Source organism: Nyctereutes procyonoides, unplaced genomic scaffold (assembly GCF_905146905.1).
Source record: "Nyctereutes procyonoides isolate TBG_1078 unplaced genomic scaffold, NYPRO_anot_genome, whole genome shotgun sequence".
Classification (NCBI taxonomy): Eukaryota; Metazoa; Chordata; class Mammalia; order Carnivora; family Canidae; genus Nyctereutes; species Nyctereutes procyonoides.
In genome coordinates this window covers 18,421,622-18,444,655 of record NW_026575141.1, presented here as the reverse complement: position 1 = coordinate 18,444,655, position 23,034 = coordinate 18,421,622, and the positions used below count along the sequence as shown (strand labels likewise).

Below are 23,034 nucleotides of genomic sequence, written 5' to 3'. Positions count from 1 at the left end.
ACACAATTTTAAGCCTGAGAACATGGACATATGGGGGTGCCACTGACAGGAAATGAGGAAATTGGAAGGACATGCTAATTTGGGGATGGTCAGATCGTGTGGGCAGGAGGATATGTCATATACAATGTCTTAATGTTCGTTAAAAATGTGCATGATAACACTCCACTGGGCAGGCCAAGATGAAGGTGGAGATTTGTGCACCATTAAAGAATTAAATCCACACGGCTCCATAATACTCTAAATGAGAATAAATGGAAATGGTAGAGGACCATGGTCTAAAGCCCGAGAAATCCAAACACGCAGGAGAGAAGAAAAAGGAAAAAAAAAAGTTACAGCCACCATTTTTTTTTTTTTAGTACTTATTACATGTCAGGGACTATGTTAAATCATTGCATATTTGCCTTGCTCAATCTTCAAACAATCCTACAAGGTCAGCCCTTATACCCATTTCACAGATTTAAAATTTAAGACCAAGAACATTTAAACTCTAGGTTATTTAGCTAGTAAGTCACTGAGCTAGGATTAAAACTCAGGTCTGTGTGACTCCAAAAGTCAAAAGTAAACCAGGCCTTTCAGAGTGAAAAACATCAAGTGAGAAGAGCATTGGAAGCTGGGCTAGCACCAGAGCCATTAAGATTAGAGAGAGGAAGACTAGATACCACCAGATCTGACTAGAAGTCTAGTTTACCAAGGGTTGGATGGGTTCCAACAAGGAGAGATCAGACTGAGGTTGACAGGCGGGATGCACAGCTGTAACTAGGGCTGACCTACCCTCATCTTTAAGACCTTGGTGTCATAGCATACAGGGTTTTAGAGACCCAATAAATAACTTGCTTTCCTCAGTCTAGAAACTATTGAAAAACGAGATGAAGATGACAATCTGAGATCAGAATGCCATTTTTATTACTAACAAAACTGATTACATATAATATGTTGAATTATGGGACTACATCAAGCTTCCCAGCACTCCACCCCAAGATTACATTTGCATCCCCAAACTATGGACCGCTGCCTGATGTAAAGAGCTTGTTCCTGGACGCTTACCACATAAAAGAACCAAGAACTCAGTTCTTCTCTAGGCCCACAGTTAAGCAACCAGTTCAATTCTTCCACCCAACTCAGTAGGTTAAGCGGAATAAGATAAGGTTGGGGACAAAGGTTGGTGGAACAATTTTAGCAGAAATTCTCTTAGAAATGCATGAGACTAAGGAGATGGCAGCAATTCTCTAATATAACACATCAAAACCTGGCTCCAATGGCCCAGATCCAATGGGAATCAGAAACCACAAAATATGGTGAGATGAAGCAGTCATGAAAGTGGGATATCAGGAAAGAAAGATTTATAAGAATTTATTGGAGCATAGTTTCAAATCAGGAGGCATGGCCTCAGTAGAGAACTGTGTTAGCCCCAGGAGACAGGCCAGCCAGAGGGCCTTAAGATAAGGGAGCTTTATTGAAATAGAGGTTAGAGTCAATGGCGTGCAAAAAAATGTTCCATAAGAGGCTTTCTGGAAAAGAAAACACTGCGTGTATATGTTCATAAATGCAATACAAATTTTTTGCTAATATAAAGAATGTGCAGCCCACAATTTATGAATAATAAAATACTCAGTACTCCTCATTTCCTATTTTATATAGTTAATTGGTTCTCACAGAATGCTTTCACTGATTTTGTATCAATTTTGCATGGATATTGAATTGCATTCATAGCCAAAATCAATGTCTGCAATTGAAGAACACATGTAGTTGTTATATGAATGTTGGTTGATATTTTTATTACATGAAAGAATAATTGTTTCACAAATATGAAACAATGAAGACCTATTTTAGAACTTCACTCATTCATCAATGACATGAGTAACTTTTTTTTGAAATATATAATAGCTTTTGAATCCTGGAATCATATTTCTGCATTTTTTGGTGCTATTCACAATGTCAGAGCTCCAGACACTGACCACCTATTTTTAAGTTTAATCTGTATTAGTAACATCCTTTCCATTAATTTCTTAGGTCTAGACTTCATCAAAGAAATAAATTAAAGTCTGATCGGTAGCATTTGCTGATTTCTGTGGCGTAAATACTACCATCACAGCCTATTCATAACTACTAACCTGGGGTCACTGCATGGTTGGGAAGGGATGTGCAGTAACAAATCATTACAAAATGTTTCCACCACAGGGGTATAAAAGATATAACATCAAGAGTATAGGTGTGTAGAGTAAAATAATTAAGAGATATAATGAAAATAATTTTAAAATAGTGTTTTAAATACCTATTATCTTTGTTTTTAGTATACTTTATTTGTTGTAAGTTTATGTGACTTAATTTTCAGTAATGGCTGCACTTAATAATCAGCTTGTACAGTTCCTGAAAATCTGTCAGCTCTCATAAGCCATTGTGAGTCAATTCCCAGCAATCAGCTGCTTCCAGTTGGCCCATATGTAAGCACCATCATAAGCCATCACAGACTAACTGTATCTGAAACTCTAAATCAGTGAAGGTGATTGGGTCCAAATGAGCACACATAAATAGTTGCTTAATGCAGGGGAACCATTCAACTACACATTCTGGGTGCAGTGAACAAAGTTGAGCTGCTGACCGTGGTTTTGTCAGGCACGCCGAAACCAAATAAAGAGCAATCCTATATCATCAACCCATAAGAAGGTAAAGAAGTAGGTTGGAGCCAGAGACCCATCGCTAAAGGACCTCTGAAGAGTCATCATTTTTGTGTCTACAGAAAGTATAGCCAGAAGGGCTTCCAACTCGCTGTGTGGCTGTCAGGGTGGGAATTTTTCAGCACTTAGGTCTTAGAAAATTAAGGCAAATGGGGCTGCTCTGTTCTCTAGAGCTAGGATGAAGATGACAGATGGGTTAGCTCCAAGTAAAAGAGACAGACAAAATCTGAGGCTGACTCATTAATTTGTACACTAGTTACAAACTACTGCCACAGTATCCTAGAATGTTAGAGTTGCAAGAGACCCTAAAAATTGCTAACCTTCCCACCTCCCCTAATTTGGAGATGGGAAAATTGAAACCAGAGAGGCACATGGTAAGAGGAGGCATGAGGACTTAACCTCATGTCTTCTTACTCTGAGTTTAGTGCTCTTTCAAATATATTCTGATCACCTTCTTTTAATCTTAGATAATGGCCAATGAAATTAGTAGTTTAAGGACACAAATCTCATTGCATAGATATTCTGAAACAAGAAGCACTCTTAACCATAATTACTTTAGGCTGAGTTTCGTTGAAATTTCAAAAGAATTCTCTTTCAAACGTAAAGATGTTGCTGGTAATATAAAAATAGCAACCATTGGGAACTCCATCTACATCCTCTAAAAACCTCTAGCTAATCCTTTCTGAAAGGATGATCTGTGGTGAAAAGTACATTATCAGTTGATAATCCAAAACAGAAATTTAAATTTAAGAGTTGCTAGTACAGAGATGATAGCTTAAATTAATCCAAGGCTTGTATCAACAACATGTATATAATGGAATTATACATAAAAAGGTGTGGAGAAATCGGAAAGCTTATAGCAAGGCTCTGCACAAGGTTTAAATGCGCACTCAGAAAACTGGCCTCAGCTCTACATTAATTCCCTGGCCACACTCACTCTTCATGGAAGCCACACTGGTTATATTTAAGGACAACATGCTCACATACCCAACAAAGATAATTGGTCCCCAGGTATTCCTTACTTTCTCCTTCTTGCCAACACCTTGATCACTGAAGAGATATAGTTAAAAATTACTCTCCTCTTGCAACACATTACCTAATTCCCAACTAAGGTTTCCAGATTTAACAAATATTAATAATATAAACTGCCAGATTAAATTTGAATTTCAGATACACAACACAGAATCTTTAGTGTAACCATGTCCCAAATATTGTGTGGGACATATTTATATTAAAAATTACTTATTATAAAAAATTACTTCTTATATATCTAAAATTCGGATTTAACCGAGCACTTGTATTTTATTTGGCAACATTAGTCTCAATTCCCATTCAGAAATAGTTCAAACTAAGTTATGGAAGTCCATCCATTCATAGTTCAGGAGCCTACTTCACGCATCTGGTGCCTTCATTTGCACCTGGCACACTCCCATAGATCACAGGGAGATAACTTGTTACCTTTTATTTGGCTGGAGGAAAACTTAAGTAGTTCTTAACCCGCAGTCTTTAGATGCACAAAGTTCAAAGCTCTCACTGCCGTCATTAGGTTTTGCTGACACTGACCACTGTGTTTTCTGCTGACAGAAGATGGTTCTCATGGCAGGAAAGGCTTCGTTAGGAGCCCGACAGCCTCCCAGCTCTCTTCACTGGCACGTCAGGCATCTTCCAGAACTAAGACAGTTGGACCCATTGTCTCTAGGCCTCAAAAATTATTATAATAGGCAACAACAACAAAAAGATCCTCAAGAGGCATCAAACTTCAAATCATCACTCTACCCTGACTACCAGGAACCTTGACCATCAAGTGAGAAAAGATGTCAGTGGACTCTGAGGGAGAAGCTTCTGCTGGCTTCTCTGGGAGCCTGGAAGACAGAAGATACCCAATGAACTTCATTTTCTGCGAGTCTCTGCTGTCTCTATTCTCTCTTCATGGAAGAACAGTAGGATAAAAATTTATTTCTACAGCGGTGGTCACCGGAGAGACCTTTAGACACTTCCCTTCATCATCTGACCCTTGAAGGCATAAATTAAAAAACAGATTCAGGATAAACCTCCCCACCACTTTTCCAAGACAAGTGCCACCTCTGCAAGCCACTTCAACAGAGAAATTCTTAGGCTACCTCTGCCCCTTTATATTGATATATCTGTGTACAGAAAGGTACTTAATGGTCAGAGAGACCACTTGTATTCTGGGCTTCATTTGCAGCATTGTTCAACAGCAGAAATCATCCTTACTTCCCCCAAACCCTTACATACCTTTCCCTCCCCTAGAAAAATGTCTTTCTTGCCCTACAAGAAAACCCAATCTTGGCTCCCTAGGGTGTCACTTCCTTCTGAATTATGCTGAAAGAAAAAAAACCAAATGTCCTTTTGTACCCTGGAAAGCAATTGCAGACCCTATAATTCTTCCCCCCCCCCTTATGTAATTTATACATTGGTTTTCAGTGAAATAAACCCTCTACAAATTTGCTTTGTATTTGGAAGACAGCATCTTCAGCTCTGACCTTGTTCCTTGTAAATAAGGAAACTGAATTCCCCATCCACAAGAGAACAAATCACTTTATCTTCTGGATAAATGAGTCAGTCATTTACTTGTCGTAAAGATGACTTTCTCTTTGGAAAGTCGGGCTGTGGAGGAGTTGTGCTAAATCACTTTGAAGCATCTGCATAGTAAATTGAAGAGTTTTTCTTTAGTTTTCCTTTGGAAAGGGGCCAGTTCTCTCACACTGCCTGCTGCTGGATAGCAACAAAAATGTTTATAATACCAGCCATCAACCAGTAGCCAATTCTATCCTAAATCTCTTTAGCATATGGCCAAACTGGTGGAACTCAGAGAAGTGAAAGAGGACTGAATGAGAACACACTAACTCTGGATAATGTCCTTGGAACACACAATTGTACACCTAGTTTACAGGCGAGCAGAGCCACTGAAGTAAGGCCAATAGGGTGGATTCCTACAATAGACCAGGCTTTGATTTTGAGAGGAGGGCGATGAAAGGAGACAATTTTGTTGAGCGCCACTACTGGGCTGGATGATTGACATATCTTACCCACCTATTTCTGAAACATTTTGGAAAAGCTGATCTTTTTACCTTCATTTTTTAGATGAGGAAATTGAGATCTGAGAAATAAGGGACTTGTTCAGAAATCATATAGCACATAAATGGCCAAGTCAGGATTCATCGCTAAGTCTCTGCTCCTAATCCTCCTTGCTGTCACCTCTCAGAGGACTGCTTCTGTGAAGAGGACCTGGGGACTTTCACATTTGCAAGACTTCTCCCTGGTGAGCAGAAACCCCACAGGAAGGCCCATTTTCCTAAATCTTCCTCTCAAAGGGGAATGAGGAAAGGGTATTCTAATTACTTTCACTGAGACCTGTTTCATCCACAGCCAGCCAGCAGTGAGTTTCAGACTAAAACACCATATTTAGTCTCTGGGCAGTCTCACACATTGTTTCTTCTGGTTGGAGAAGCCCCTGTGCCTAAAGCAGGCTCAGGCACCAATTCAACTCATCTACAAATATGTAATAATAGCAATAGTGACAGCTGCCACTTCTCTATGGTTGCCACGGACCAGGCACAGTGCCACCACTTTTCAAGTATTATCTTGGTTCATTCTCAAAGCAGACTTATGAAAAGGCTATTATTATTCACAGATAAAGTGAGGCAGGTATGTTTCTCTGGAATCTCCATGCCCTTCATCCCTCTCCATCCTTTTCTCTGGAAAGAAGGTGGCCTTAGAACATAAATACACACAAAAATATGCTTTGTGGGGTGAGCTGTGTTAGAAAGAGATCAATTGTCTTCTAGAAGTTGTACTATGAAGATGGCCAGACTAATGCGACATAGGTGCGGAAAGAAGATGGACATAGACCAAGGAAGAGGTACTTGCAGATGTGGGATGGAGCTGGGGCAGACACACTGCAAGGGCTGACAGCGACTCAAGAGAAAGAGTAAAGAAAGATTTGCACCATCCTCTGGGCTCTGAGGATATCTGTGTGTTACTAGTAAGATTAATATCCTTCTGATGTAGGACCATGTCTGCACATGATTACCGAGGTAATAAGGGCAGAGTGTACCCATTTCACAGGGGAAGAATCTGAGGCTCAAGAGGCTTATGTTATGTATTCAAAGTCAAATTCTTAGGTCAGTGGCAAGACCCACATTTGTTTGGCCCCAAAGTCCATGATTCTTTATTCCTGGCATGAATAACTTGGCTAAGTCTGGAATGAATGAATTATAAGAGACAGTGCAGAGATAAAAATTTAAAGCAAGAACAATTCCATATGCCATTTAAAATGCGCTCTGCTGAAAGATGGCAAGTATTTGCCTGTCTGACACCACTGGCCTCTCCAGCAGACTTAACGTGGCTTTCCCATCTTTCTCACCTCAGTCTGGCAGAAGCTGCTACCAGGTCACTGGTGCTCACACAAGGAATGGAGAATTACCTGCCACTCTTGTTCTCCTTCTTACCTCTCAGCCCCAGATTTCAAACAAACAGGACCAAGACAAAGCAGCCAGGGTTGTGCGTGTAAATGCAAGGTCAGTTGGAGAATCAAAGGGAGTTAGGCTCAGATAAGCTTTAGTTACCGGGAGAGTTGAGATCAAGTCATCCTTGGAGTCTCAGGGGACCCAGCTGAGCACCTGGCCCTGTACTTGGCACCCTTGGACATAAGCTCACCTTGTGGAACTGTGGAGGGTATATGCGAGCAGCCCCGTGGTTCAAGAGCAGCTGATAGCAGATCTCAGGCTGCGCGGCCGGGCGCACAGAGGTGACCTTCAGCACATACTGGATGGCAGCACAGCCGTTGATGTCCATGAGGTTGGCTTCGGCGCCGGCCTCCAGCATCATGTGCATGAGCACGTGGTCACAGTTCCAGGCTGCCTTGTGCAGCGGAGATTTGAAGTCATCATCCCTGGCGTTAACCTCGGCCTTGTAGTCCAGCAGCATGCGGCAGATGAGGTGGTGCTCTCTGCTGTACTCCTGCTCCTTAAAGCGGAGGGCCCAGTAGGTTGCGATAGCCAGTGGAGTCTCCATGTGGGCGTTCACGCTGTCCACGATGGCCCCATGCTCCACGTAGAAGGCCACCAGCTCTGAGAGGCCGAAGTGGGCAGCTGTGTGCAAGGGCGTCTCCTCATCCTGGTTGTTGGTCTTCATGTTCACATTGGCCCCTAGAAAGATTGAGGAAGATAATTACCGAGTAAACAAACGTATGTTGCCCTTATTCCCCAGGTTCAAGACATTTCCTTCCTGGCTGCTTCCCTTTTATTTTTTATTTTTATTTTATTATTTTATTTTATTTTATTTTATTTTATTGCATTGCATTGCATTGCATTGCATTGCATTGCATTGCATTGCTTCCCTTCTAACCCTCTGACTGCCCTACATAAGCCCTGCTTTTCAGGGTTCTTTGTTGGCCCCCAGGGAAGTCAGGCGTTTGAAACAACAGTGCCATCTCCTGGACAAGCAGCAAGTGCACCAGGGTTGGGTAGGTGTGGGGGGACAACAGAGGAAGATTTTGGAGGGAGAGCTGGAGCACTCTTGTTGAGATTTTGTTCTTACCCCCAGGCGAACTGGGAAGCACAAAGTGATCCCTATCACTAAATAGCTTTTATTGAATAAATAGCAAATATCATTGAAAATAAAGGTGATATTGTAATCTTGGGAGCTCCTACAAGTGGCTTTAAATGTCATCAATTTCTTTGAATGTTTCACGAAATCATGTTTGTTTTTTGTTTTTGTTTTTTTTCTCTTTCAAAGCTGGGAAACCTGAAAGTTTGGTCCAAGCAAACCTTAGTATCATGGAAATCGCCCAGCGCTGACTGCAAGCAGCTGGTACTAGAGCCACCCAAGTCTAAGGCTCCCTTGGAGTACAACTGGGGGAAAAAGAGAAACACACACGCTGTGACCACCAAACTAGCCTATAGGTCATATTTGGCTTGGAAAGGGGTAGAAGCCAGTATAACAGAAATACTCATTGAAAGAAAGAGAGTAACTTAGAGACATATTTTATTTATGGCTGATCATCATTGTTAGAAATACAAATTTGTGCTGTTTGGAAAGCTCCGCAGAAATTATGTAACCAGATCCACTTGTTTAACGCACTGGGAAGTTGAAGTGAATTTTATTTTTCTGATAGAGCATGTTAAGTACTAGAGTGGTCAACTTAAGAAGCTGAAATTTTCCTTCTCTGCCTAATTTAATGGGGTGAATGCGTCGACCCCTAGGGGGCCTACTCTATAATCAATTCTACTGAAAACTTCTATAGCTACTTCAAGTATAATTCTAGCAAGATTTTTTATTATGATGATTATTATTTCAGCAACTAATATTTATTAAGCACTTACCATTTGCGACATTCTGAGCTAAATGCTTTCCTCATGTATTGCCTCATAGAATCTTCCTAGCAACCCTTTGCAATACGTGCAATTTTTACCCTAATTTTACAGATGAAAAAATTTGTACTTAGGAGGGTAATAACTACATCAAGCTAAGAAGCGATAGAACGGAGGTTTAACACCAGACAGGCTGGCTTCCAAATCTCTTACCACTGTACCGTTCTACTTCATAGTACAGTAGTACCAGAGTAGTACTAGACATAGTACAGTAGTACTAGACTTTTCTAGAAGAAATCTTTTCTGTACTTTGCTCTCTTTTGGTATTTGAAAACTTGAAAGGACTAGAGAAATCACATTGCATTTTGTTAATTTTTTTAAAAATCTGTTCTCCATTTATTGTTCCCCTACCCCCTTTTTAATGGCATCCTGTGGTCAGGTGGAACTTATTTGAGAAAGGCAATACTCCCACAAACATGCTCAGGCTCCTGTACAAAATCAACCCCCCAGTGAGGTTTCTGCGAGCACTTTGCTCTATAAACTCCGAGGCTGTCTATTCTCTCAACTTGCAGAAAGCAGAATTCTAACCAAAGATGGTCTCACAAGGAGCCATCTGTGTTCATCAGTATTCCACCCCGGAGAAGTTCTGGGTCAGGTGTCTTTTAAGGTCAGCCCTTCTTTGCTCTGTAGGGAAATGGAATGAATAAGAATGCCTTCCCAGAAGCCAAATGCAGGGTCACTTCAGACACTGGAGAATTTCCAGTAAGGAAAGGAATCAAAGGGTCAGGATGAAAATTTTACAGGCCAGCTTGGAACAACCACATCCTTTATTTTTTAATGTACTTAGACATTTACAATTGATCCTTGACCTGTTGGTACAACTAGATGTGCTGCATAGTTCTCTTTTCTGAATAGATCTTTATTTTTTTATATTTGAATTGTATCTCTGAGTGTAACTTTTCCAGAGAACATATAAAGTAGGATGATTCGAGGAGTTATTTTATTTTAGATTTTGTGATTTATTCAAGAAATTAGTGACCTCAAATGTAAATTCTTGGAAATCTTTAACAAATATGCTCTTTTACTTTTTATTTTTATTTTTTATTTTATTTTATTTATTTTACTTATTTATTCACGAGAGGCAGAGAGAGAGAGAGAGAGAGAGAGAGAGAGAGAGAGAGAGGCAGAGACACAGGCAGAGGGAGAAGCAGGCTCCACGCAGGGAGCCCGACGTGGGACTCGATCTCGGGACTCCGAGGTCACACCCTGGGCTGAAGGTGGCGCTAAACCGCTGAGCCACCCGGGCTGCCACTTTTTTAATTTTTAAAAAGGTTTTATTTATTTGTTACAGAGAGAGCACAAGCAGGGGAAGTGGCAGGCAGATGGAGAGGGAGTACAGGCTCCACACCAAGCCTGGGATCATGGCCTGAACCAAAGGCAGACCTTTAACCGACTGAACCACCCAGGCATACCAAATATTCTTTTTTTAAAAAAGATTTTGTTTGAGAGGGAGAGAGAGAATGAACCTGGGGAGGAATAGACGGAGAGGGAAGAGTGGAGACCCCACTGAGCAGGGAGCCCTACCAGAATCCAATCCTAGGACCCTGAGATCATGACCTGAGCTGAAGGCTAACGCTTAATAAATAGTCTTAATGTGAAAATATAAAATGTTTAGTTTTCTAGCACTGCCATAACAAAGTATCACAATCTAGGTTACTTAAAACAACAGAAATTTATTCACGGTTCTGGAGACTGGAAGTCTGAAATTAGAGTGTCTGCAGGGTTGGCTTCCTCCAAGGGCTTAAAGGGAGACTGTCTCCTGCCTCTCTCCAGCTTCTGGTGATGGCTGGCAAACCTTGGTGTTCCTTGGCTTATAGATGTGTCACTGCAGGCTCTGCCTCCATCTTCACATGGCCTTCTCTTTGTGTCTGTGTTTTCACATGGCTGTCTTCTTATAAGGACACCAGTCATCCTGTAGTAGGGGTGCATCCTTCTCCTACTCAGCTAATTACATATACATAACTATATATACTATATGTATATGTACATATATACACATATACATATAGTTATATATATATATATACACATATACATATATATATATATATATGTAAAGAGAGAGATAGTTTTTAAAATACTGTAAAGCCATCACTCACAGAATCATATCCCAGGTCAAGAAATCACATACCTCCCAGACCCGGAGGGGCCCTCCACTTTTCTACTCTCTTTCCCCATCGCAACTTCTGCATCCTTCTGAAGGTACAATTCTCCTGATTACTATGCATTTCTTATAGTTTTACCACCTTTGTATATATCTCTATGCAAGATAATTTAGTTTCATTTATTTTTGAACTTTATATATAAATGAAATAATAAACCTATTCTTCTATGACTTGCTTCCTTCATTCAACATTATGTTTGTGAAAATAATCGACATTGTGATGTTTAAGCTGTCATTTGTTCATTTTATTGTGTTCTGTCTCACTGCACAAGTAATCTACAATCTATCCATTCTACTGGTGACGGACATTTCTAGTTTCAGGCTCTTCCAAACCCTGCTGCTATGAGTATTTTTGTACATCCTTTGTACCCTGGTGTTCATGTGCAGGGGTTCCTCTGGGTTCTATACCTGTGAGTGGAATTATTAGATCTTTGGGTATGCATACCTTCAACTTCATCAGATGGTATCGAACAGGTCCAGTTTACATTTCTGGAAGCCATGCATGAGGGTTTTTGTGGGGCCACATTCTCATCTGTGTTTGGTATTTTTGACCTATTTAATTTTAGCCAATCTGGTTGGTGCAGAGTGATAGGTCACTGTGTGCAAATGTTTGTGCCCCTAATTACCAATTAGCTTAGACAAATTTTAATATTTATATTGACCAACATTGACTTTTGTTTTCTACCATCAACATTTCCATGTTGTTACAGAATTTATTTATTTATTTTTTAAAAGATCTTATTTATTTATTTGAGAGAGAGAGAGAATTGAGACAGCATGAAGGCTGGGGAAAGACAGGGGGAGAGAGAGAAGCAGATTCCCTGCTGATAAGGGAGCCTGATGTGGGGATTCCAGGACCCCGGGATCCTGAGCTGAGCCAAAGGCAGATGCTTAACCGACTGAGCCACCCAAGCGTGCCATTACAGAATTACTTTAAATGACATTTAAAAGTAACTACATGATACTCCATCATAAGTCAGTTTACCTGACTATTGAATATAAGGATTTTTTCCCCAACATGTTGATCTTGTAATTAATGCTACAATTAATAAATCTGTAAGAAAATTTTAGGATTATTTCCTGGGCATAAAACCCCCCACATAGAGTCATTAGGCTGAAATGTGTGAACTGTTTAAAGATTTTGATGAATAGGGATCCCTGGGTGGCGCAGTGGTTTGGCGCCTGCCTTTGGCCCGGGGCGCGATCCTGGAGACCCGGGATCGAATCCCACGTCGGGCTCCCGGTGCATGGAGCCTGCTTCTCCCTCTGCCTGTGTCTCTGCCTCTCTCTCTCACTGTGTGCCTATCATAAATAAATAAAAAATTTAAAAAAAAAAAAAAAGATTTTGATGAATAATTGTCACAAGTTATATTCATGTGTAGCAGTGATATTTCACTCAGCAGTATGTTGTTATATATATATTTTTTATTTTTTTGCTAGTTTGGAAGGTAAAAAATGGTCTTCTTTTTTAAAAATCTAAATTCATTTGATTATTAGAGTTTGAACTCTTTCTCTGTAATTATTAACTAGTGGCATTTCTTCCTTAATTCATTATACATTACAGCCTTTCTGCTTTGTTTACATTTATATGAACCCTTCATATAAATTAGGATGTAGGCCTATATTATCATAATTGCTACAAATTTTTAACCACTTTATTTTGATTTTTCTTAAATACAATGACATCAACTTTCAATAGTCAAATTTTCCCCATTTTTAAAAAAAGTATTAGACTGTCCTACTCCTCTTAGAGGTTGCATAGATATACAGATTAATTATAATTTAGTTTTTTACACATTTAAAAAATGTTTGACATTTGATTCATCTGGAACTTATTTTGGTGTAGACATCAATTTAGGAAGAATTGACATTCTTACAATAAAGAATCTCTCTGTGCAGAAATATGGTCTATTTCTCCAATATTTTTCTTTACACTCTACACTATACCTCCTGAAAATTTGTAGCAATTTTCATTCTAGGGAATAAATTATTCCATTCAGGGGTAAATTCTTTATGGGGTAAAGTAAATTTTAATGAGAGAGAACCCTTCACGAACCCTTTAATTTATGCAAGATGGTTTCCAGAAGTAGTCTGGAATGGTAGCAAAAGAGATAGAAATTTTAATTTATACTGATGATAAAGAATTTGAACAGAAAGAGTGAGAGCTGGCCACAAGAAATGGCTAGGCCAGGCCCAAGGGAAAAGATAATGTTCAAGCCAGGATTACAGAAGGACACAGTGTCAGTCAATATTAAATTCTGTCCTCCCGTACTCTGTGATAGTATCCTTTCCTTACTCCCCAACAGATAGAATCAATTTCATCAGTCTTAGTATGAAAGTTCACTTTCTTATTTTCCAAATAAAATTTCCTTTTTTTTCTCTTTTTAAAATTTTTTTATTGGAGTTCAATTTGCCAACATATAGCATAACACCCAGTGCTCATCCCATCAAGTGCCCCCCTTCCAAATAAAATTTAATTGCCTCAAGTGCCCATTTGTTACATTGGCTGATCTTCAGTGCTCAGTCATCACTGTGGCTCCATCTGCTGGGCTTTGCTCCTCCCTGCAGGCTCCGGGTTGGCCCTCAAAAGCATCTGCTCCAGAGCATCCAGGTTCCCAACTTCTCTCGGGTCAAGAAGTACATAAGAGTGGGAGCAGAGAGCATGTCTCTTTCACTACAGAAACTGTCACTTCTCTATCTTCCCAGAATCAGGGAATCCACATCCCCCACCATATCCCTAAACCAACCCCTGCCTCCTTCCTGTCCAAATGGACTTGATTTCCCAAAAAGCCTATGTGTCAGTGGGGAGATCGGTGGTGAGGTAGAGGACCAGGCCAGCCCAGTGCCCCTCAACCCTTTAAGACAGACTTATTTTCTGTCCAGCTTCTTTCAACTTCCCCTAGGTTAGAAGAATGAACATGAGGAATCTCTGTTTTCTGTGTTCTTCAGGGATTTTGACTTTCCCTTAAGCCACTGACACCTTTGGTCCCAACTAGCTCAATATTGAACATTTTATCCATTCTTTGAAATGCTCTCTTCAATAACAGGGATCTAGTGTTCATCTCAAAACTCATTCAGTGATTCTGTAAATATTTACACTGTTTCTATTCTGCGTGGGTACACAGAGACGCCAGTGTACACTATGGTCAATGTCGCTACTATCAAGTCATTTACACTGGAGATGAGAGAAAATAAACACACAAGTAAATATGTTACAAGACCATTTCAGAGAGTTGCAAATATTATGAAGAAAATAAAATGGGTGTAATGATTATAACCGTGAGGGCTGGCTACCAAGGAACTGACCTCTAACCTGACAGTAGCTGTGAAATATTAGGCAGAAAAGCTTTCTGAGCAGAGGTAACAGTGAGAATGAAGGCCCAGATGGGTGAACAAGCTTGACACATTCAAGGAACAGGAAGAAAGATACAACATAAAAGTGAAGTTACAAGCAAGATGTTGGACCTTTTAGGCCATATGAGAAGTCTGGGTTTTATTTGTTGGCTTCAATCATCCTAGCTTGATGTGGCAATTCATCAAATTTGTAGTAAAAAGTTAAAATATTTCACGGTTTTAGCCTCAGTGGCATATTTGGTGCCCTTTTTAGATATTTTAATTCAGCATCATTGTAACAGAAAAAACGTACACCTAAGCAAAAAAGAAAATACTCCTTTTATTATTTTAACTTCTTTTCTTTTTATTTTTTATTTTTATTTTTTATTTTGCAATGCCATCATCTTTCCTTGAAGACTTGCCTACATTTCTTTGGTGCTTGCATACCCTGATGTATCATCTGTTTTTCTAAGCTTTCTCATTTTACATTAGACATACCTTTGTGGGGTATACATTACTGGAATTTAAAAAAAATCATAGAGTATGCCTTTCAATAAGTAATTAAGTTAACTTTTGCCACCAAACAGCTATATATCTTTAAACAGTGCTGCCCATATGAGTAGCAGGTGCTGGGAACCAAAATAAGGGAATAAAAAATGATTTCCATAGACCTGTCTTTTTGTTTTTTTTTTAATAATAAATTTATTTTTTATTGGTGTTCAATTTGCCAACATACAGAATAACACCCAGTGCTCATCCCGTCAAGTGCCCCCCTCAGTGCCCACCACCCAGTCACCCCCACCCCTGCCCTCCTCTTTTTGAATAAATTTATACCATAGCATGCTCTGAGATTAACTTATTTTTATTAAATAGTTTTTTTGTTAAACAATAAGGCACATGTTTAAAAAAATCAGAAATTTAGAAAAACTTGATTGACAATTTCCTAGAACAGACACATTTACAAAGACACTTCTCTTAACTGTGTTTGTTTTCAGATCTTTTGGCAATTATTCCCATAACTGCAGCTAATGGATTTACCTATTTATTATTAAATTTAGATAGCATTCTTTACTTTCTGATAAAAAACCTAAGTTTTTGTTTATTTATACTTATCCTTCCTCCTTTCAATATTTGGTCTTTTCATCATGTTTTAATTCTTCTGTTGGAATATTGAAACTTTACTGCACCTAATTTTCTATCCATGGATTTGTTATCTTATCTCCACCACCTGCTTTATGAAATGAGGTTATCTCCAAGGTATTTCCCTCTTCCACCTACACACCTCATTTCTGACAGCTACAATTTATACTGTCAAAGTTGTAAGGTTATTATATTCAGTTCTATAACCTCAATCTAGTCTTTGATGTTTTGTCCATGGTTACCTATAAAAGTTTTTCAACTAATAAACAGTATTTAGATGATTATGACTTAGAAGTTGAGGTCCTTTTGGCCTCTAAGTAGAAATGTAGAAATGTGAGCCATATTGCAACGCAGCCAGTAATCTCTGATCATGGCTGGCTTTGCACAGAACCTCTCACCTAGAAGGGCCCTACATTTGGTTTAATGTTTTGTTGTCACTAACTTGAAATTCTTAGTAACTTTTAAAATAAAAGGCCTATATTTTCATTTTAGGTTAGACCACCAAACTATGCAGTCTGTCCTTTCTCCAGCCCACGCCGGAAAAATTGAGTCCTTGAAGCCAGTGCATGGTATGTTATGAATCTCCTGCGCAAGTGGTAAAGTTTTAATTGACTACCTGCTATGTTAGGAAAAAGGGCAAGTTAATAACTAAACTTAAAATTTCACCAGCCACCTGAGAGCACCCACCTCAGAGTGCACTGGGGTCTCAGAGCGGTGAACTCACTCACATGTTCAAGGAAATCAGCCTGACGGAATAGGTGGCCAGGGTGTATCCTTGTAGGATGGCAGGGAAAATAAGGTACTCATCCCCTTGTTTATCCTATCCTACCTACCATTTGCCCCTCACAATCTAATCTGGGGTTGTTAATCTTGAGTTTATTTCCACCAAAAAAAAAAAAAAAAAAGAAAGAAAGAAAGAAAAGAAAGAAGAAACGATCCTTCTAAAACAATTTTGATCACTGCATTTGGTTTTTGTAATCACTGAACTATAATTATTTTATTTCTCTGTGCATATCTGTATGGAGTCCTTTAAACATCTGCCAAATTCAGAAGGTGGCCAAGCTTGATTCCTAAAAGAAAGAACTTTCAGGCTCTTCTTACCTCTTCTCCCTTTCCCATGCACCAGCTCTGCATGGGTTTGGAATTCATCATTAGTAAACTGGGTAAGAAGGGATTAGAAGTGTTGGGTGAGGAAACAGAGTATGCATCCCTTCCCTAACTGGATGCTTCCAGTCTGCAGTGGACTTGAACAAGGGGAAAGAAGAATTTAAGTCAAGTCTGAAAGATCAGCCCTGGATGTCCAATTTTTGAACTGAGAATGACTTTTGACACTTAACAGTGACTGTATAACTTTTCTTACCTAAGAGTTACCAGGGAGATATGGACCCACCTGAGTTTTCTTCCCACAGTAGGGGAGAAACTAGATTCTCTGAATAACTTAAAGAGACACAGGAAAACAAAAATGAAATTCTTTTATGAATAACATCCCATGTATTTTGCACCATTCACTTGATAGTCCTATATCTAGTAAATTTTTCGTTCAGGGCACCTTTTGGTATGCTTTGTAAGAACTCAAATACATGAGACTATTTTTTCATTGTGATCATACATTAAAAATAACATTGAAAGAGTGTAGAATTCTTGGGTAATTTTCTCCACAATATTCCCTAAGTTCATTCTACTCTTTTTTAATATTAAACATTATGGAGACATGAAAAACCACCAGGTTTTTGTTCCTTTAAAAGCAATCTACTTTCTTTTATTGACTCCTTTGTACACTTTTGCTATTTCTTATTGTTGACATTGAATGTTTTATTTAAGATATACGTAGGCTTAATTTTTTCATTAATTTTGCCAGGAACCAAACACCCATTTCATCTCTGTGTGAATAAGTGTTTTTTAGACAAGAATTTTGTTCTTCTACCCTGATTTTAAATATTGGCCATATGGAAAAGAGGAAACAATTCTTTATTATTGAAAACTCTAAACATTTTCTTTTTGCTTTAAATTTTCATCACCTCCTAATTATCAATTTGATAAGAAACTCACTCTACCAATTTTTAAAACCCCACTCCTCAAATGCATAAGTGAAAACATGGTAAATTATTCATAGCTTTCTTTTTAACATCACATTAAAAAATATACTTTTCTTTGAAAAAGTATTAAGACAGGGTGAAACGCGGTTAGTCTCTGGTTAGAGTGGCCTGCAATACATATGAGGACATCGGGAGACATGGAGAAAATATTATCCTCAGTTATAATATCAAGGGTTTGTGAAAGAATTGGGTTTAACTTATTAACCTCAGGTATAGATTTAGACTCATCTACTGGTTTTGCCTGAGATGTGTCAACCTCTGCAGCTTGAAGTTCACCTGCCTCAATTTCACCATGCTAGGGCTTGATTAGGCTTTTGTGCAAGTAAAAGACAGTACATTTGTTGCGTGTTCCTTTATGAAAATATTAATAATGTCTGCTGTTTTTCAAGTACTCACTAAGAGTTTTACATATATTGTCTCACTTGTTATTAACAGCAAGCATTCTTTAGAAACATCTATTATTCAAAGGTTAGATTTCTTTTTTCATATTCAGGCTTTTCATTTTCTGCGTGTTTTGGGATTGTTTCTCAAGTCTGCTTCTTTGTCAAGGATGCAATTTTGTGCAGTGTCAAGTTTGTTATTAACTGTCACCAACGCGTATTTTCAGTTGGCTGCTTTGTTCTAGTTTCAATTTTGCCCTTTCAATCTACAATCTATGGCAAATATATTTTCCTGTATCTTTCCTAGTCTTGTCTTAAATGAAATCTTAAATGAAATACCATTTCCTGTATAGCCCCTTGTTTCTGATACTCACATTCTCCAGGGTCTGGAGTAGAGAACTACCTTTTTCTAGATCAACAATGGTCTTCTGAACCATTACTCTCTCACCTTTGTGTACAACCCCTCATCCATTAAGGTTTATATCACCCAGTGAGGTGATGTTTTATCCCTTCTTATCGATGATTTCACAAACACCCAGTCACTCTGCCATTTGCAATGAGGACATAAGTATCTGGCCCAGTCTTTCTTTCTCTCTGTCCTGATGTCATCCTGCATTATCTTTGCAGATGCCCCATCCAACACGGTCACACTCACGAGTCCTAAATATCCTGGAGCACATTGTATTATAATTACTGAATATCTTACTGGTTCTTCTTGCAGCAGCTTCCCTCTTGAAGATTTATGCAACTCTGCCCTGTTGAAATCAGTTCAGATTACTGATTCTAGTTGCTCAGTTGCATCTCTATTCTTCCCCTAGCTAGATTATTCAACTTTTCCTGGACTGCCCATTTATTTTCAATTTTCCTTAGGCTAGGATTTCATTAGGATAGACAAATTATGCTGTTATAATTATGCTACTCACATCTCAGTGGCTTGATGCGATAAAAGCGTATTTCTAGTCTTAAAACTACATTGTAGTTCCAGAACCTATGTCCTCTATTAGGCCTCTATTGGAAGCCCCCTTGGTCTTGTGGCTTCACCATTTTTGCCTGAGGTTTCCTCACTATCACAATACCATGAGGAGAAGTAGACTTTAAAAGTCCTACATGGGCATTTGATCACCTGGAAGTAACTCATTTCTTCTGTTGATATGTCATTAGGCAGAAGGTGCCTATGATCCTGCTAAACCGCAAACAGACTAGACTAGGAAGTGTGGACTTCCGTGAACCTGGACGGGGAGAGAACTGAATACTGATGAGCCCTTGTTGTTCTTACCACCACTGAATTAAGTTTCTGGGTTACAGTAAACTAAACAAAAATGCTGACCAATTCAATACTCACCTTTACTTTCTCTTGTTCATTTTAGAGAAGAGGGGTCTCAACTCAGTGCAAGACAAATACCTCCATCTTTGCAAGAGATCATAGGTGCAGCAGTGGAATGTTGCTCCACGAATTGTATCTCTTTACTATATATCCAACACCTCCCTTTCCATCAACTCTTTGTCATCATCTTACAAACCTACTCAAGCTTCTCCCAGTCCTTTTCTCCCTTGTAAATACCCTCTGATTTATTTTGATCTGTTTTAGATAAACTTATTGAAAGTGAAGTCTCTGCTTTCTGTACCATTTCCTCACCATCCATGATCCCCTCAGCCCATCATAGCCCACTTTCCATTCCCACCACTCCAATGGAGCTGTTCTGACAAAGTCACCAGCAGCTTTCAATTGGTCAATCCCATCTACCACTTTCAGTCTTCATCTTACTACACTTCCCTGCTATACCCAATAGTGTTGACAACTCACTTCTGGAAATTCTACTTTTTAAACTGTCCTGGAATGCTTTATTCTCCCTCTCTAGATATTCCTTCATGATTTTTACATGATTCTTCCTCTTCTCAATCCCCAGTTATTAAATAAACACTGGGTATCATCATTTTCTCCCTACACTTCTTACTGTGCATGGCTTCCTTGAACAGTCCTAACTACTCTTTTCATTTGATCTCTGAACAGATGACTCTCAAAATTATATGAGCAATCATATAGGTAGGTACACATTCTTCTCAACACTATCTGGCAAATTTACAAAAATTGATTCTATGCTAACTAGGCCAAAAACTCATCTGCACAAATGCCAAAGAACAGGCATCATTGCAGATTACTTTGTTGACCATAACACAATTAGAAGTTAGTAACAAAAAAAATGAGTTTAATCTGAAATATATTTACAAATTAAAGGCACATTTATAAATAACCCATGGGTCAAAGAAGAAATTGTATCAAATAAAATATCATTAAAATAAATTAAAGATATCATATTAAAATAAATTAATGGTGTCATATCATAAAATAAATTCACTATCATTATGGTGAATAAACTATGTACCCCCCAAAAAGGAGAGGGATAACCCAATTCAAAATGGGCAAAGTGTCACTGCAAAGAAGATATGTAAATGGTCCATAATCACATAAAAAGATGCTCTGTGTCATTAACGATCAAGGAAGTACAAATCAAAACCACACTTGGATACTATCTTATATCCACTAGGATGACTATGATAAAAATACAGATAATAACAAGTGTTAGCAGGGATATGGAGAAATACACCAACCAAAGAAGATCATCATGGAATTTCAGAACACCAAAAAGACGGGATATGATAGGTCATAAATAAAAGACGTAAAAAATAGGCTGCCTGGGTGGCTCAGCGGTTTAGCGCTGCCTTCAGCCCAGGGCCTGATCCTGGAGACCCGGGATCGAGTCCCACGTCAGACTCCCTGCATGGAGCCTGCTTCTCCCTCTGCCTGTGTCTCTGCCTCCCTCTTTCTCTCTGTGTGTCTCTCATGAATAAATAAATAAAATCTAAAAAAAAAAAGAAGAAAGAAAAAGAAAAGATCCTCAAAAACAGATACTATATCTATTTGTCTTTGTGCCCTCATGAGTGGTACATTCATTCATTCAGTCAACAAATATTTGTTGAGCTCCTGTTCTATACCTGCTACTGTTCAGGGCTCTGGGAATAACCTAGTAAAGAAGATAGGCAATGTCCCTAGCTTCGTGGAATTCATATGTGAGAGAAGAAGACAGACAAGAAAGTTAATTCATATATAAAGTTACAGGTAGGGATGTGTTATGCAGAAAAATAGAGCCGAGTGAAGTCTTGGAGGATGATGAGGGGAGAAAAGGAAGTATTTTCCGTAAAGGCACCAAATATGTGACATTGGTGCACCACAGAAGGAAACCATATGTAGAGCACGAGGGAAGGCTTTCCTGGCGAAGGAGACAGCAAGGGTACAGGTTTGGAGGTAGGCACGAAGAAGCTGGATGTGTTCCAAAAATGCAGAGAATGCGAGTATCCAAAGAGGTGAGCAAAAGAGGGAGTCAGTAGGAAATGCTGCTGGTGACGTCAGCAGGGGGCCAGATGAGCAGGGACCAGATGATGTCAGGCTCAGCGGGTCACAGAAAAGACTTTAGACCATAGGCTACATGTGAGGAATGAATGTGAGGAAGAGAAATGGTCTGATTTACTTTTTGTGAAAATCGCTCGGGCTGGCTGGGTGGAGGTTGGGCAGTAAAGAAGGAAAGCACCAAAGCAGGGGCATTATTGAAAGTCTGCTATCATAGACCAAGAAGAAAGAAATAAGGCAGCCTGGGTAGGGTAGCCCCAGCAGAGAAGGTTTAAAGTGGTTGGACTGGAGATAAAAAAAGGTGTGAGGTGTGAGGTATGAGGGAAAGGGAGGAAGAAACAGAGGTGCCTTCTAGGCTTTGGGCTTGAGCTATGGGAGGAACAGAACTGTCATCTGTTAAGATGGAGGCAGGGGCAGGAAACAGTTCCAGTCTGGACATGGTAGGTCCAAGATATTCAAAATCTAGCAGAGATGGGTTATAAGTCGGTGGATAGATGAGCTGGAGCTTGGAGGAGAGTGAGGGTGAGGCCGGGAGACACAAACCCCAGAGTGAACCCCATTCAATGGTATCCGAAGTCAAGGGACAAGATCAGATCACCAAAGTGAGTTTAGAGAGGAATTGTATGTCTTCGCCTGAGCCCTGGGGCCCAGCAATGTTTAAAAATGGAAAAGAACCTCCACACAGTTTTCCAGAGTGGCTGCACCAGTTCACATTCCCACCAACAGTGTAAGAGGGTTCCCCTTTCTCCGCATCCTCTCCAACATTTGTGGTTTCCTGCCTTGTTAATTTTCCCCATTCTCACTGGTGTGAGGTGGTATCTCATTGTGGTTTTGATTTGTATTTCCCTGATGCCAAGTGATGCAGAGCATTTTCTCATGTGCGTGTTGGCCATGTCTATGTCTTCCTCTGTGAGATTTCTCTTCATGTCTTTTGCCCATTTCATGATTGGATTGTTTGTTTCTTTGCTGTTGAGTTGTTCTTTATAGATCTTGGAAACTAGCCCTTTATCTGATACGTCATTTGCAAATATCTTCTCCCATTCTGCAGGTTGTCTTTTAGTTTCGTTGACTGTATCCTTTGCCGTGCAAAAGTGTCTTATCTTGATGAAGTCCCAATAGTTCATTTTTGCTTTTGTTTATTTTGCCTTCGTGGATGTATCTTGCAAGAAGTTACTGTGGCCAAGTTCAAAAAGAGTGTTGCCTGTGTTCTCCTCTAGGATTTTGATGGAATCTTGTCTCACATTTAGATCTTTCATCTATTTTGAGTTTATCTTTGTGTATGGTGCAAGAGAGTGGTCCAGTTTCATTCTTCTGCATGTGGATGTCCAATTTTCCCAGCACCATTTATTGAAGAGACTGTCTTTCTTCCAGTGGATCGTCTTTCCTCCTTTATTGAGTATTAGTTGACCATAAAGTTCAGGGTCCACTTCTGGGTTCTCTATTCT

At 39.3% G+C, this 23,034-nt stretch overlaps 1 protein-coding gene across 1 annotated transcript in view; it reads right to left on the bottom strand.

The window, feature by feature from the left end:
• ASB4 (ankyrin repeat and SOCS box containing 4) overlaps positions 1–23,034 on the bottom strand; it is a 60,213-nt gene that overhangs the window by 5,631 nt on the left and 31,548 nt on the right. Inside the window, exon 3 of the mRNA XM_055307368.1 lies at positions 7,356–7,846. Within this exon, the coding sequence (XP_055163343.1) occupies positions 7,356–7,846 (491 nt within the window). The remainder of the gene's footprint in view (positions 1–7,355; positions 7,847–23,034) is intronic.